The 17,559-nt window shown below is 39.9% G+C and overlaps 1 protein-coding gene across 2 annotated transcripts in view; it reads left to right on the forward strand.

Moving 5' to 3' along the window:
- The first annotated feature begins 1,328 nt into the window (after positions 1-1,328).
- Positions 1,329-17,559, forward strand: part of tmtc1 (transmembrane O-mannosyltransferase targeting cadherins 1) — a 181,158-nt gene continuing 164,927 nt past the window's right edge. The window contains exon 1 of one of the 2 annotated variants that reach the window (XM_037122112.1): positions 1,329-2,166. In XM_037122112.1, the coding sequence (XP_036978007.1) occupies positions 1,871-2,166 (296 nt within the window). In that variant the 5' untranslated portion in view covers positions 1,329-1,870. The remainder of the gene's footprint in view (positions 2,167-17,559) is intronic. The other variant, XM_037122113.1, reaches the window with a different exon arrangement.

Here is a 17,559-nt window from a genome sequence, read left to right on the forward strand (position 1 = left end):
CATTAAAACACCCACCGATATGGGTAGTTTCTTTTCCCTGTGCTGAGAGGTTGCAGCAGACTGGACATTATCAACATGTGCTTTGAGTTGATCACTGTATGTAAGACTGTTGTTTATTCTGCCCTCTCTCTGCCACAGACTCGAATACAGTACAGTACACGTTAGCTAGTCACTCCTCATAAGTGTTTTGCTTTAAAAAGTCTGTGAGGAAACAATTACCACATAATGATAGGATTGTTGCACCTATCCCTTACAGTAGCCATACTTTAAATACCACCATCTCAAATCAATGGATTCAAATTCAAATGGCACATTGATATATGATCTTGTTATCCTGAACATTCTGTCAATTGTTTTCTGAAGATAACAAGACAAAACAACCTGTTATCACAAGAAAACAAGCTTTGTTATCTCAACATAACACAAAATATAAAAATAATTGCACTTGCAGCCCTTCTGGGCTTCCGTACCCTCCCCCCAATACTCCCACTCTCACCTATTCCTCTCTCACTCTTATGCCACAGTTCCTTTCCCCAAAAACTTTATTGTGATATACGATTGGCACATCTCAGAATGATATCTGTGCCTAGAGTAATGCCTCTGCAGAAGGGGAAAAGTATCCCTGGGCTCACCTTAAGTGTCCGTCTGAGGCGTGAATGCAATAGAAGGATTTTGCAACGTCACAACTGGTTTGGAGCCAGTTGTGTGTCCAGTATGCCAGATGAATCTTCCAGGTCACCAACAATAATGGACATAACAGTAAGTAAAACTCACACATAGCCTGCTCTGCAAATTGTTATTTCTCTGTTGTTGAAACACAATAGACAAGCTTTTGTAAAATGTGTAAGTAAAACATTGTGTAAAACTTTTTCTCCTGGCATTCCAGTCTCCCTACTGCTGTCAGTATGTAAAACAGGCAGAATTGCCAACAAACAAAATACAGTTTAAAACAGAAACATGTCTTGCCCAAAGATGGTGAATATGCAGCTTTTGACCTTGCTTATCAGAGGTTAGGTTAAGCCTCCTCTCCCGCAGGAGCATCTATGTGTCTGCTCCTCCTCTCTTCGGTCAGACTCGTCAGCTCATGATGCGTGTGTGCGCAGGATAAGGTCACATATGTGCCCTCGCGACTATGCATTAGTGCAGTTTCCGCCAAGCAGCATTGATTTTCTGCAGATGAAGTTACTGTCGGCCCGGACTGGCAGTGTCCCTCTGCGCATGCGTCCATAGGCGGGCTCTTAGAGCTGATGTTGCGTTCTGGTACTGCACAAAAACTCGTACACCCAATTCTTCTGACTAAACGATTCCTTTAATCCAGTAGTAACACGTATTAATTCTATTTCTATCATTACAACCTCACATAAATATTCGTCCCTTAATTATTTTCATTATCTCTAAATAATTTCCAAAAGGCAAATCATAACAGAACCGAGTCCCAGTCCCAGTCAATTTTTGCTGTATGACAGGATAACGTTGTTTTTGTTTTTAGTTTTTAGTTGTTTTTTTTTCATAATATGTCAGTACTATTACAGAACACTTTCCATCTTCATAGCCACAATAATAGCAAATCAGTCACTCATTCAAATGTCCAATATAGGAACTGCTGTTAAAGTAATTGCCTAGTACAATACAATACAATAAAGAAGGTTTAACATTCGCTTTAAACATATATTTATTTTAATAGAAACATGCACGATTACAATAAAACATCAGCAAGTGACGTTTCCCGACCGATCATGGACGCAGCATAAGACTTGCACACCGTCCCCGCAGTCCACAGCACACACAGCCGCTACCTGCCAGGCGGAATGGATGTATCCCCCAGTTTCATCCTCAGCCCAGCGGAGCCGCGGGAAAAGCCAGGCCCGACATGACAGCGCCGGGGCGGGAGAAGAAAGCCCACCATCCGCCGCGGCTGACCATCCGGCCGGAGGCGGTGTGGGCTGCGGGTCGCTACGCCGTGCTGGCCGCCCTGTGCGCACTGTGCTACAGCAACTCTCTCCACGGGGAGTTGGTGCACGACGATGTTTGGGCTATCATCAACAACCCGGACGTCCGACCGGGCTCCAGCCTCAGAAACATCTTCAGCAACGACTTCTGGGGCAAGAGAATGGCGGACAATACGAGCCACAAGTCCTACAGACCGCTGTGCATCCTCACCTTCAAGTAAGTTCTCCCGCTGTCCCAACTCTGCTCTCTCCACCGGGAACGAACACTTGGTGCTCGTTTAATAAAGTGTTGATGATGTTAGCCCGGGGTGACTGTGCCTTCGCTAACTGCTGCGTGAAAGCTTTATCAACGTGTAATTAAGGCTGACGTCATAGAGTTGTTCCCTGATGGAAAGAAGCTGTTGCAGCCGCAGGGTTAACGTCAGGGTAATAATACAAGCGAAATAGTTGAGCCAGAAACACCAGATAACTACAGAGGAGGGAGTAACAGTTAGGCTGTGACAAGAACACTGTGGAGGTGTGTTACCGGTTCAAGGCTCTGCCTCTGTCTGAAGGAGTTACTGAGGCAGGAAAAGCAGGAAGGTTTCACTGCTGGACAGCTGCACACACAGCTTGTCCCAGCACATCCCAGTCCTCGTCCTCAGGCCCGCACTACTGCCTTGATGTCACGTCAGGTTGAGGTATTAAGGGAATTCCGTTACCCCGCCCCCCCAACATCTGCCTCTAACATGGCAGTGGAGTTGGATTCGATGTAAAAGTTGTGCTTGCCAAAAGGAAACGCGGGCTGCTGTGCTCCGGGAGGGCGGGTCTGATGTGCTCCTTTTGGCGCTGGATTTTCTGTCGGAGGAACTAGGCGAGCATCCAGAACAGGGTGGGATTGTGTTCTAAATTATATTATGTTTCAGTGATTGCATGGGGAGAAAAGAGGGCCGCCCAGACATTGTTCCTAAATGAAGAGAAACGAGCCAGTGCTGAGCTATGCTGATGCAAAAGTAGAGTGAAACAGAGCCAGAAAGACGGAGGCTCCAAGACTGTCAGCTCTCTAATTTCTTTTCGTAACACAATTCAATCGAGGATGCAGCGTAAGAGAGTAAGGTCACATATGTAGGTCTGAGGTGGCTTTACTTTTGCTCATGGCGTGTTTATTCACTCTTCTTGTTGAGAAGATGGGGAAACGGTGACAGACAACATGAGCCTGGTTTAAACTTAAAACAGTCAAAGGGTCAGTGATCTGGTGAGCCAGTTACATTTTACATCCAGAGCTGTTCTGTTTTATGGCATTTGATGGTTGTTTGCATTGTAATGATGGCACTAGTGCACATGGACAAGTTGCATCAAGGTGTGTGTGTGTGATACAGAGGCACTCAGCTAGAGACCATGTGCACTTTTTGTTTCATCTGACTTCGTGGGAGATTCTGTGGAACTGATGCCATGATGCAATGAACATTTACATAATTCCTGCACTTTGCTTTTTAAGGGGTTACTGTAATCTTCAGTTTGACAGATGTCGTGATGTGGAGATTATCACAGAATCGCTGAATGGTAATACTTTCAGTGTCGTGAGCAACACCTCATTAATTGAATCAAGTTTCTCTTTGATTCCTACTCCTTAGCTTTCTATCATCAGATCTAAACATTTTTGTGTTGCGTCAAACTGAGACTAATTAAAACCGTCAAGTGCTAATGAGAAGAGTGTGGTCAGATTTGTGATTACTCATGCTTTGACAAGATAGTTCCTGATCTATTTCCAAATTTTACTCAGGCTGAGACCCATCAGCAGCTGTAGTTCTGAGGCTGATCCACAAAGGTAATTCAGTAATGATATTAGTATTAATGATATGATATATTGATCACCATCTCAAATGATAAAACCGTTTTACCATATCACTATTTATGGTATTATACAGTTACTATTATCAGTTGCAGTGACTTTTTGGGTTGAACAAATGTTTTATTGTAGTTTCACAACTGATTTGTTTGGACAGACATGAAACATTGAATATAATAATACTAGTATGTTAGAATTCAATACCATAGGTGAGCAAATGCACAGGGTTTGATAACCCTCAGCCAATATAAAACTACCAGTTTCCTTGCGGAGAGCAACACTGTTTCTAACCTCATCCGTGCTGCTTCTATACTGAGGTATGTGTGCAGTTAGTTACTTATTGGCTGAAAGATATGCTTATACTGATCCATCAATTTGGCTCTATTTTAGGCAATGTTCTTATATGAAGGCTAATGTTGAGACACCAGTTGATACCTTTGAATTCTTTTGTTGAATTAGACATGGGTCCAGTTCAAAATCATATTCCTATTTTCAAAGTAAGGAACTGATAAATATCTTGTCCTGATATGACCAAGAAGCTTACTTGTTGCATACAATGCCGCCATGTCACACTTGATGATGCCATCCAGCTCAAGGTCACAAACATAGGTAGTATCTTGTCTTGTATATGGAATGTTATATAGATACCCCAGGACACTGGGGTTATGGCCCACAGAGGTCATAGGATATGAAGAAGAGGTCACAGTAGAATAAAAACAAGAAACATTTCAGTACATTCTCAAAAACATGCAAGTTGCTCTTAAATACAATAATACAAATGTTGCAAACATTGTTGGCTTGAAAAGTTATAAGGTACATTCTGTTACTATACTGCTGTCCACTAAATGTCACATTAACATGTGTCTTAAATATGACCCTTTAATTTTGTGCATATCTCACTATATTGTTCTCTCACAGTCCACAGGTGATGTATCCTAATCACTTTGGTGATCCTGACTAAATGTCTGACACTTGTGAATGGATTGCCATGACATTTGGTACCATTATGCTCCACTCAGGATGAATTGTTACAACTTGACATCCCTTGATCCCTTGACTTTGCATTTGGCACTCTTCATTTTAGGGTTTGTGACCCCTAGGGGTTCTGGCAAATTATCATTTGGGTTATCGTTTGATAACAAGTTCTCATCTTTAAAAAAAATCAAATGTGTTTGAAATACACATTAGCATTAATGAAACTTATTTTTAACAAAGAAACATTTGTTAAAAAAACAGTAAAATCAAAATTTCCACAACATTGATGTCTACTTTGGTCTCCTTCAAATATGTGAGCAATCTAACCTAATGCTACAGTAATCACTGTGCAGTTTTCTTATCTTATTATCCCAAGTGTAGGGACATTTTTGTAAGTCCGAAATACCTGCAAAACTAACAAAATATTCATCAACTTGCATACTTAAATGAGCTAATTAGGAAATGTTAACATGCTAAACTCTGAACAGATGAGCACACCTGCAAAGCTGGCATTGTCATTTTGAGAATGTAAATATGATGATGTTTGCATTTAGATTAGATAGATTAGATTGGATTAGCTACACTTAATTTATCCCACAACAGGGAAATCCACTTGTTACTACAATTAACCCTCATTGAGCAGCTAGCATGACTCTGAGACTTGATCACAGAGACTTTTTTGGCCTTGTTCAACTCTTGCGAGCTAAAGAGTAATCTGTAAAACATCAAATGTGTGAGGTTGACTCTTAAAGATCAAATATTTTATTAGAGTATTTAAAATATTATTTTTTTATGACTGTGCCTCTGATACAGTCAAAACCAAGCACATACACATTTATCCCTGATAATGCTTAATTGTGAACAAAAAACCTAATTGAAATAACAATAAAACAAGGAAACTCACCTTGGAGACAAAAAAAAATCTTCTGGTCATCATTTTTGACCATCTGCACACTGCATGTGTGTCTCAACCATCACAATACTTTCTGCTGCAATAAGACCAATCCTGACACATATTTCAACAATCTTCAAACTTTGCTTTGGTGAACAGACTAACTATGTCACTGTCAAGAATATTATGATCGATTATGACTCTCTCGTGACGATGATGATGGATGATGCATTTTGGGAAACGTGCCGCATTGAAACCACAGTCATAAACCGCTGTTTCGTTTGTTTGAATTTTATAGACAAGTGTATCATTATGATGTACCTCACTCAGGATTTTATCAGTGAAATCAGATTTTAATGCTCAATAAAAACATTATTTGGAATATGGAGATTAAACAAAGATGATTTTTCACATAGTTACAAAAAGTAAAAGTATTCATCCTGCTCATAGTTCAGTATAAAAATCCCAGCGCACCATGGAGAGTCTGTCATGTCGGCTGCTGACAGCACTGTCAGAGCAGGGCCGGTGGTATATTGGTGCCCTGGGCCAGATTAGGACTTGGTGACCCCAGTTTGTAGCTCCTTTAATCTGTCAACCACCATCACATGTTTTTAGTTGGATTTCTTTAAATCAGCAGCTCTTAAAAAAGTATATTTCATGATTCCTTCATATATAATTCCTGACTGAGATGGTATGCCAGAGCATTTCTCTAAGCTATTTTTTATCCTGTTTTTGTACTATGACTGACAAAATCTCTGACCTTCTGACTGAATATGTTTGTTGGAGAGAAGGTGAGGCCTTCAACCCCAAAAACACTATACCTACTGTCTTGGCAATATGGCTAAAAGTGTTATCACGATATGTTTTTTTTAATATTGATTGGTGTCGATAATTATCATGATATATTTAATTGTTATGTTGAATTGACAGTTTTAAGAGCATTCTCATTGTGGTTATTATTAAATACATTACATTATATTATTTATTGTCAAAATGAATAGAAGCCAAACATTCAACAGAACCAACCAACCAAATGGCTTTCTGTTAAACACTGAATTAATAAAATGATTAATATGTAAAAAAAAATGGCTTGTTTTAAACATATCTCAAACATTTTAGAGGTAGTATACTGAACTGAAAATTGATATCAAAAGATAATAAAAAGTTAAAAGTTGAGGATGATTTTCCTGCTGTATTCTTTGAGTATTGCACATACTCTTGAGCTTGCAGGTAGTCGTTCAGTTCAGCTTCATTAGCCTCCTGTTATGTAAGACCTGATGTGGTTCAGACATGCCACCAGACCACAAATCATCTCTGAGCTGCTGCTCCACCTTTACTCTCCACTCTGCATACAGGTGAGGGACTGATGTTTTGCAGCGTGTTCTTCGACTATGACAGTCATTAGCTTCTTGAATCCCTTTTTATGAACTGTGCTTATGGGCATCATATCTTTAGTGGTACACTACGTAATCACACTGGTTATGTCTTTGAATTCCTTTGATTTCTTCTCATATGGGTCAGTGGCAGTAAAAGCAGTGGAGATTGCTGGTTGTCGAAGTGAAGTTTGACTAGAAAAAACAGCGGGTTCTGCTTCTACAGTGGTTTGTTGGTTACTTGCGGGGAGGCTGATGCTAGCATGATAGTGCAAACTCGTAATTTTGGAGTACTGTTTGGGACAGTACCTGTGGAGATGATGATGGTCACCTAAACATTTTCACCTAATGTCGGTCTCTCCTTTGTCAGACTATTTCTCCGAACTATTTCCAAATATCCAAAGTAGTTTTGGCTTTTCTTCGGTTCAATTTCTTCATCTTTGCCAGTCATTTTCTTGTATCAGCTAGACAGACAGGTGGTCACTGTGAGTTGTTGTGAGTGGAAGGGGCCAGAAACATGCATCAGCCACATGCATTTGTTTCTCTGCTGTGCGATTGGAAATATATGTCATAAATGTATCATCATTATTGTGGAAAATTTTATTGTGAAAATGATTGAGATGGTTTTATCACCCAGCCCTAAAAGAAAGTCATAATAACAAGAATAATGAATAAAGAATAATGTAGAAAGAGATTTATTTCCAAAGTCTTCAGGAAATTCTAAAATCATCAGCCAGAAGATTGGCCCTTGGGGGCAGTTGGGTGTTCCGACAGGACAATGATGCCAACACACATCAAACGTGTTAAAGGAATGACTTAATCAAGCTAGAACTGAGGTTTTGGAGTGGCCTTGTTAGATTCCGAGTTTTACCCCTGTCCAGGAGGCACTCGATCAGCTCTCCATTATAAAGGGTTAGATCCCTAAACCTACAAAAGTTTGCTTAAAAACTTGGAATTTAAATAGGGATTTCTTAATCCGGTGGTGAGGAGACTCGCCAAAATTCAAACTGCCTGAGTCCGAACGTCTACCTGCTTCCTCTGGTTTGGCACTTGACATGAATTATGTCAGCTCTCCTCTAAATGATCTTGTCATGACTCCTGTTTTTGTTTGTTCTTGTGTCTGGTTTTTGGTTTCTTGTATTTGATTTACATCATTGTATCATGTCTTGTGTTGTGTTTTGTTTTTCCATGTCTTGTGTCTCATGTTTTGATTTTCCATGCCCTCATATGTCCTTTAAGTTTCTCCTATGTTCTCCCCTCTGTCTGTTGTCTTGTTCCCTCCTGGTCTGTTCCTCTGTGCTCCTCCCCCTCATTATCACACCTGGCTTCCTTCCTCCTCTCTCTCCTCACCTGTTCCTCGTCATGTCATTAGTGTCTGTGTATTTAGTCTCTGTGTTCCCCTCACTCCTTGTCCGGTCATTGTTTTCTGTCTTCTGTCCGCTCTTGGCCACGCTCCTGCTCATGCTCCTGCTCACGCTCCTGCTCACGCTCCTGCTCGCTGTTTGGTAGGTTTTGGTATATATATATATATATATATATATATATATATATATATATATATATATATATATATATATATATATATATATATATATATGTATATGTATATATGTATATATATATATATATATATATATATATATATATATATATATATGTATATATATATATATATATATATATATATATATATATATATATTTAAAACAGCACCACTATACTACATTATATATATATATATATATATATATATATATATATATATATATATATATATATATATATATATATTTAAAACAGCACCACTATACTACATTTTATATATATATATATATATATATATATATATATATATATATATATATATATATATATATATATATATATATATATAATGTAGTATAGTGGTGCTGTTTTAAATAAATATATATATATATATATATATATATATATATATATATATATATATATATATATATATATATATATATATATATATATATATATATATATATATATATATATATATATATATATACATATATATATATATATATATACATATATATATATATATATATATATATATATAAGCTCTAGTGTGTTGACTGTTTTAAGTACCAGTGGAGGCCATTTCCTGCAACTTCAACCTTCAGTCTTCTCTAATACCACTTACAGAGACATCTTATTCATCAAGTGAAAATAGGAAATAAACACCCTCCATTTGAAAATGAGTATAGCATACTTGCCAACATTGGGTTGTGAAAAATAGGCAGGTTTTTTTCATCAGTGTATCTGCCCAAGTTACAAGGTTCCTATGCCAGGTGTGCATTTTATTTGTCATAATTTCTTGCCTTGTATTTTAAACCACTTGTGTCCAAAATTGTTAGACCACAGTGTTTCCCCTATTTTTTTTTTTTTTATAGCAGCTGTGTTCAGAGTTGATAACCCAGCAACACTAGGGGGGTCCAGGGGCATGCCCCCCCCTGGAAGAAAATCTTGAAAAATGACCCTTTAAATCCCACCTTCTGGTGAGATTTTTGAAAAACAGTCAAGAAGTCACAAGTCAGTGGGTCCCTAAATCAGTCTCCAGCGATTCAGTGAGGCTCTAGGAGGTGAGCTAACCGTCCTCCTGCTGCTAACACTGGGCAAACCTCAGTAAAGTCACAGCTGGACCCGAGTGAATATCCGCCAAATATCCAACCTGAAACTAACTTCACCCCGGTTTGATGAGTCGCCTGTTGCAGCCTTAGAATAGGATGACGAGGATGTCAGTCACTCAGCTTAAACGATGACTTGTAGAAATTATACAAATAGCAGTAATGACAATAATAATCGATTTCAAGATAACTTGGGGTGTAGTGCTTTCATTGTGTGCAACTTCAATTTGCCCATGATATTAAACCTACAAAAATAATGTCATGTCATGTCATGTCATTGTCCGAACCGCTCATCCATTCCTTTCCATGGGGTCGCAGGGTGTTGCTGCTGGAGCCAATCCCAGCCTTGTCTCAGGGCGAGGGCAGGGTACTCCCTGGATACGTCGCCAGCTCATCGCAGGGCCCTCACTAGTGAGCAATGTGGGGTTCAGTATCTCGCTCAAGGACACTTCCACATGCGGCTCAGCACTGCCCGGAGCTGGGATTTGAACCGGCGACCTTCCAATCACTAGTCGACCTGCTCTACCCGCTGAGCTACAGCCGCCCCCACAAAAATGTCATCATCAAAATCAGATGTCATTATATTTACCAAAAGAGGGACTTTGCAATTATTTGCAGTTCATCTGATCACTCTTTATAACATTCTGGAGTATACTCAAATTGCCGTCATCATAAAAACTGAGGCAGCAGACTTTGTGAAAATTATAATTTGTGTCATTCTCAAAACCTTTGGCCACTGCTAAAAAGCAACAAAAGCAGAATGTTGGAGCAGTGTCACTGAATGGGATTTGCTGGTCTGCTGACAGACATAATGAGTCCCCAGGTGGAGCTACGTCAGCTCACTCTGCTTTTAAGATAACGAAAGCTGGGTGTCCTTGACTGTGCATGTGTGTGTGTGGTCAGGCTGTAGGATAGTGTTATTTTCAAAGCTTAGGCTAATTACCCAACAGTGTTACAACCTCTCCAGCTGCTGCATGCCAATGTTCCCTCTGGTATTATAGTTGTAGGAGAAAATATTTGCACCGTAATGCTTCTCCTGAGAACTGGCAGCAAAACTTACAGCTCTGCAGGAGCATCTGCTCTCAGAAACACACACATAAACAGCGCTTAATGAGTTTGTGCTGTGCCACAGTAATAGCCAGAGACAATGAAGTAGAAGCTGATCCTTCAGGAGTGACAGGTGTTGCCTTGTTGCTTACTTGGGTAGGGGCATTCAGAGAAACTATGGAGGCGGATCAGAACCACAGCAAAACTGTCCTCCCTCTCTGCATCTTAAACTTTCACACAGACATGATTCCCACACTCAAACGGCAGTGTAAATGGGCTCCTGTATGGATGTGATGTGATTGCTATCATTGTTGTATGGCCATGTAAAACATGAACAAACACATGTAGAGAATGATTGCCATACAACATTATTTTATTATTTATTTATTCAGTCGTTAAGGAAGTTGTTCCTTTTATATTTTGATGGCTTGCTTCCTCTGGTATGAAATAGTGTGTGCATCTTTAGGCAGTGAGGCTGAAAAGTAAGAGGGTTTAAACAGCTTAAAAAGGTGAACTGTTTGATAGCCTTACTGTTTCTTCAGCTGAACATAAAGCTGAATGTATGAAGAAACTGAAAAGGCAGAAAGATGACTATTTGAAAAAGCTGAAAAGGCTGAAAAGCAGAAAAGTAAGAGGGCTGAAAGAGCTTAAAAAGGTGAAATGTTTGATAGCTTAACCGTGTCTTAAGCTGAACATAAAGCTGAATGTATGAAGAAGCTAAAAAGGCAGAAAGATGACTATTTGAAAAAGCTGAAAAGTAGTAGCATAAGAGTAGCATAACCAAAGTTGAAAATGTCCCCATGAGAATGAATGGGAAACGCCTCCCAAACTCCTGCGATTTAAAAAAAAAAATGTAACGGCATATGTAAAATATGTAAAATATATATATATTGAGTAACAGGAGACATTGATGAACTCTGCTATGTCTTGTTTTATCTCTGTAGAATGAAAAGCGACACCAGAGCAAGAGGTAAAACAGGTACCGTCTGCTCTCCAGAAATTGAGGCTCAAAATTAACATAACAAGCTTATGGGGGAGTTGCTCCAGTGCTTGTTGCTCTAGGGCTTCTACAACCAAAACTATAAGTTCTACATCAGAAATAAGACCATCAGCAGATTTCCTACATTTCTATGTATATATTGTCTGTGTCAAGAAAAACTGCTGTTAATTTTTTGCACTATATCATGTAAATATGTATATATGTCTATTTTTTTTATTCCCTTTAGAATTTTATTGCTTATTTATGCTATTGTTCCTGTTCTTGTAATATGTTTAGAAACATATTACAAAAAAATTCAAAAACAGAACTGTTTTTGAAATTTTTCTGTCGCTACTGTGACAAACAAATTTCCCGTCTGCGGGACATTAAAGGAATTCTGATTCTGATTCTAAGAAGATGTGGGATCCAAATCAAGCTGAAAAGAATTTTTTCTCCAGTTTTTCTAGCTGCTCTCTATTCAAGAGATGATGTCACATATTCTAGCTCACACAGTACACACCCATAATAAAATCAGAAGACAAGTTAAAAATCCTTAAAACAGAAACTGCGATGATTTCAAAACTGTAAAAGGTCTTCTGACTCTTTAAACGTTGGAATGGTCTATAGCTCAAAGTATGAGGTACAAGAAGAGGTTGAAAGTCGATGAGTTTTGAAGAGGATTTGAACACAGTTTGCAGGAATTTGTTGTTTTATATTTTGGGAGTTTTTTGGACTATCAGAATTCTTTGAATAGTATGGTGCAAATTGGTCGAATCGTCTAGGAGGAGTTTGAAAAAGTAAGTTTTTCATTTGTTGCGACTGGAAAGTTACCACAAAAGCGGGCGTGGCCTACACCACACAATTCAGCTGAATTCAGGGAACACGTAGATATAAGGTATAACAATGTGCGACATATTATGTGGGAGTTGGTAGCCAAAACGCTTTTGTTTTGATAATAGTGTCACCTGTCATTTTTGGTGTGTGAGTTACAGGGGCCAGTCTATACCACCCATATGAATTTCATTGACATCAGTGTTATGCTGTGGGCACAGTGCCAAATATTAAATTAGACTGGCACCAGAGCACCACCTAGTGGTGGATTGGTAAATCATTTGACAGATATCATCAGGAGGGCAATAATTGTAAAGTTTCGTGTTAATACAAGCAACCACTGTCGGGATATAAAATACTTAAATTTAAAGAGTGCCTGGAATTTTGCACAGAGCCTTAGGGTCTCATGGGGAAGTAGGAACCTGGGTGTCATGTCATTTGGACACACCAATGTGGAGATATGCAACATTTCCTGTTTGGAACAAAATCTGCAGGAAGCTGTTATTTGATAACTTGAGTATTCTTTGGAATATCAAAATTATTTTAATAGCTTTTTGTCAGGAGGGTCCACAGATGCTGTGTGCAAATTTTGATGCAAATCGGTGAAATTGCCTCGAAGGAGTTCCAAAAAGTGGGTTTACGAAATTTCGCGAATTTGCGACAAAAAAATGTATACATAAATGGGCGTGGCCTATATCACAAGATTCAGCACAATTCAGTGAAAGGTGTACAAAGTATGTAGGAGTTATAAGCATAAACACACTTTCCTTGATTATAGCCCCACCTAGTGGTGGACATTAACAACAAAAATAAATTGTCCCATTTTTCACCAGGTGTATATTATAGTATAAGTTTATTTCTATTTTTGTAATATTTTATCTAAAGAACCACTGGAACACACAAAAAATATATACATACTGAAAGGACTCATTATGCCCTCTTTTTGATACTGATCAATTAATTAATTGATTAAAAACAAAAAAAGTTAAATTAGTTCAACAAATAAGCATAATAAAAAAGTATATTCCATTAACTCAGTCATTAATCATAAATTATTTACTTTGTTTCCTTAACCTCTGTATTTTTGTACGCTCCCATCAATATACTATATGTACTGTTACAATTATAGTGGTTAACAGGTGAACCCAAACGTTGATGCCTAACATGGAGCAGATTTGAAAGGTAAATTTATTGAACACAAGGAATCGCTGGCACCTCAGGTCACTTGTGGAAACAGGCTTAAGCCCCCCACACACCGCCCAGACTGAAACCAACAGCCAACTGCCTTTATCTGACCACTCCGTTGCCTCATGTCTGACCGGTTCAGCAGAAAAGTTGCATTGAACACACCGCTTTGACGTGCTGCCAGCTCCATAGTAGCATGTATGTTCTGCGCTTGTGCAAGATGCAATAAGTGGGTGGCGCCTCATGAAAACAGGAAATGACGGAACGGAGTGCATAGAAAAACATAGCACACACAGTATTCCACCCCTCCCACACACCGTGCTGATTCGATAGCACACCACCAATCAGAGAATCCAATGGCTCAGACCCCCTCAGACTTTGCATGTTGAATCGGAGCAGGCACTGTCCATGCGGCTCCGAAAGCTTCCAACGCAGCTGAACACACAAACATATTTGTTCCCCACCTCGTCTGAGTCTCCCAAATGCTTTAGACGTCCAATGGTTGGACCAGTGCGTTCCTGCCTTTAAACTGAGAGACGTGAAACGGTGGACACAGAGAGATCAGGCAACTTGAGAAGAACAGCTGCAGGGCTGGTACTGGGGAGCAGGGGAATGCCATGGGGGTTCACCAGGCGTTGGCTGCGCCAAGAGAAGTGAGTCAGGGTGAAATGTGTGGTTTGTCAGACCTTACAATGAGTTAAATGTGCTTGAATTGAGGGGAGGGCCTTGCCTCCTATGTTGAACAGAGGGGTTGAAAGCCTGAGGCTGCCATGAAGGGGGTCATGCCAATTGCTGTGCCATTGAGGGAGCTGTGCAAACATTCGACCCAGAAGTGGAAGGTGAATCAAGAGGAAGGATGTCTTGAGGTCATGCAGCATGGGGTAGCTTCCAGGTTCTGGTGAGTACATTTGGTCTGTCCATTAGATAGGGCATAGTAACCGCACAGTAGACTAAAGGCCCCCACACACCGCCTAGACTCAAACCAACAGCCAACTGCCTTTATCCGACCACTCCGTTGCCTCTTGTCTGACCCATTTGGCAGAAAAGTTGCATTGAACACACCGCTTCGACTTGCTGCCAGCTCCACAGTAGCATTCTGCGCTTGCGCAACTAATGCTACCGCTAGTGTATAAAAAAGACGCTGGAGGTGAGGTTTATGCATGCAACTCTCTTTACTTTCGATCAAGACGAAACTTAACTATTTCAGACAAAAACAGCTGCATACTAAACATGCAGCCAGGCATTACCCAACGAACACAGATTAATTCGTCCTGAACAGACAAAACAGCTAGTTGTGCCAGTACTCCAAAACATGAAAACAGTGAATGACAGAACGGAGTGCACAGAAAAACAATGCGCACACAATATTACGCCCCTCCCACACACCATGCTGATTCGCTAGCACACCGCCTATCAGAGAGTCCAATGGCTCAGACGGCCGACAGCCAACCTCCCCAGACTTTGCATGTTGAATCGGAGCAGACAACATCCGCGTGGCTCTGAAAGCTTCCAGCACAGCTGAACACACCAAACATATTTGTTCCTGACCTCGTCCGAGTCTCTCCAAACTCTTCAGACATCCAACGATTGGGCCGGTGTGTTCTTGCCTTAAAGGTGTCCCTAGTGCCATACAGAAGGACTGCCACACATGTTAATTTGGATGAATGTCCCCACTGACATACTTGAGAATGTACCACCTCGGGTACAAACAGGTGGGTTGACACGACCAGAACCAGGATCTGGTGAGGTTTGCCATTTCAGGAACCAGGGCGGTAGGAGAGGGTATAATTGAAACAGCCTGAGAAAAGCTGACTCAGCATCTGGAGACCAAGGTGAAGGTGGGTGGGTGAGGGGACACCCATGAATGCAGACCAAGTGTAAGATTCTTCCTTGATTGACCCATCATTCGAGGGAGAGGGTATTTGTTTTTTACCTTGTTTTTCATGTTGTCTAGGCATCAATGATTGCTGATGAGGAGAGTTACCAGGACTGTGCGATGGGTGACCTTAGCAAATAGTTTGCCAGCAATCCAGAGCACTGACTGTCTTGGGGTCATCGAGTGGCACAACAGAAATAGAAGCTTGCTGGACCAGGGCTGAGTGAAGCTGTCGTTAGTACCAGAATCTACCAACATGGTGATAGGCAGGGCAACTGATGCGATTGAGAGAGCTAGAGGAGGAGGTGGTCTGGCTCACCAGTGTCTGTTCCATTGTCAAGTGGGTCTTTTGGCATAGACCAGGCAGAACACAGTATATGCATAGTTTCTTCAAAAAATGCTTTTGGTGCTCCTCAGGAGATAGGCGATATGGTTGTTAAAACAATATGTTTTTTTATATTGATTAATGTCGATAATTATCATGATATATATTTAACAATAATGATAATGTTGGGGCGGCTGTAGCTCAGCGGGTAGAGCAGGTCGACTAGTGATCGAAAGGTCGCTAGTTAAAATCCCGGCTCCGGGCAGGGCTGCGCTGCATGTCGAAGTGTCCTTGAGCAAGATACTGAACCCCACATTGCTCATCAGTGAGGGCCCTGCGATGAGCTGGCAACTTATCCAGGGAGTACCCTGCCCTCGCCCTGAGACAAAGCTGGGATTGGCTCCAGCAGCAACACCCCGCGACCCCATGGAAAGGGATAAGCGGTTACGGACAATGACATGACATGAAAATGTTAAATTTACAGTTTTAAGACTATTCTCCTCAGGGCAAAATCCAAAACAAACCAGAGGGTTAATTATAATTTATAAAATACAATTATTTATTGTCAGAATTAATAGATAACAAACTGCAACAGAACCAATCAAATGGCTTTATGTTAAACACTGAATACATTGAATTATAAATATGTACAATTAATTGCTTGTTTCACATTGAACATTGATTAAAGAAAATAAAATAAAAACCTAAATGTTGAGGATAATGATGCTATTGTATTCTAACCCAAATCAGTTTTGTCTTCTACTCACTTACTGTGAGTAATAATCATGATTATGAATTTTGCAGTAGACACAGACAGAAATGTTTTTGACATGACACAGTCAGGCCCAGGTACCTCAATGACACTTAGGGGTGAGAAATATGAAATGATTACCTCACCATTACTTTAGACCTTTACAGAGCTGTAGCAGGAGAAAGTGTCTGACATTTGTGTCCTTGTCTTTGTCGTGCAAGTGGGACCAGCATCTAATACTCTTGTTGCCTACATACTCCAGGTGAGTCCATTGTGCTACAAGTGAGCTTAATGATCACAAATGACCAAACTTTTGTCCAGTTTTCCTGCACTTTTTGGAATCCACACATCTCCCAAACCTTAGACTTAATGGTGCGCTGTGCAACCGTGTCAGCGATCTCTAACTCTCATTAAAGTAATGCGAGAGTCTTGTGCTGAACTTTAACTTTATACGAGATTTGGAGACGTGCAGAATTAGCAGCCAGGCTAAGCCTCAGTCAACAATTATTAGCTTTAAAAATCAGGCCACTGAGAGATTGATAGTGCATTTATGTCAATGGAGGGCTGGCACATTGAAGTATTCACATCTCTAATTTTAGTAACTTATTTATGATTAATATCTATGCATCTTTACTCCCATAGTGTAGTACTGATTGTGTGAATCAAAGCCGTAATTTTCTGTATTTTTTTGTTTAAAGATTATAAAAGAGATAAAAGTTTAGAGAAAAAAAGGAATAGTGTTTTATTAAATTCCAAGTGAAGTTTACTGTTTCAGTGCACTCATGTCATTTGGTCTATAGAGTTTCTGGTTTAACTGTAAAGTATCCTGCCTCTTTTACATACATTTGTCACGAGTTTGATAACCATCATTTTAAATGATAATGGCTT

The sequence above is a fragment of the Acanthopagrus latus genome, chromosome 14 (assembly GCF_904848185.1).
Source record: "Acanthopagrus latus isolate v.2019 chromosome 14, fAcaLat1.1, whole genome shotgun sequence".
NCBI lineage: Eukaryota > Metazoa > Chordata > Actinopteri > Spariformes > Sparidae > Acanthopagrus > Acanthopagrus latus.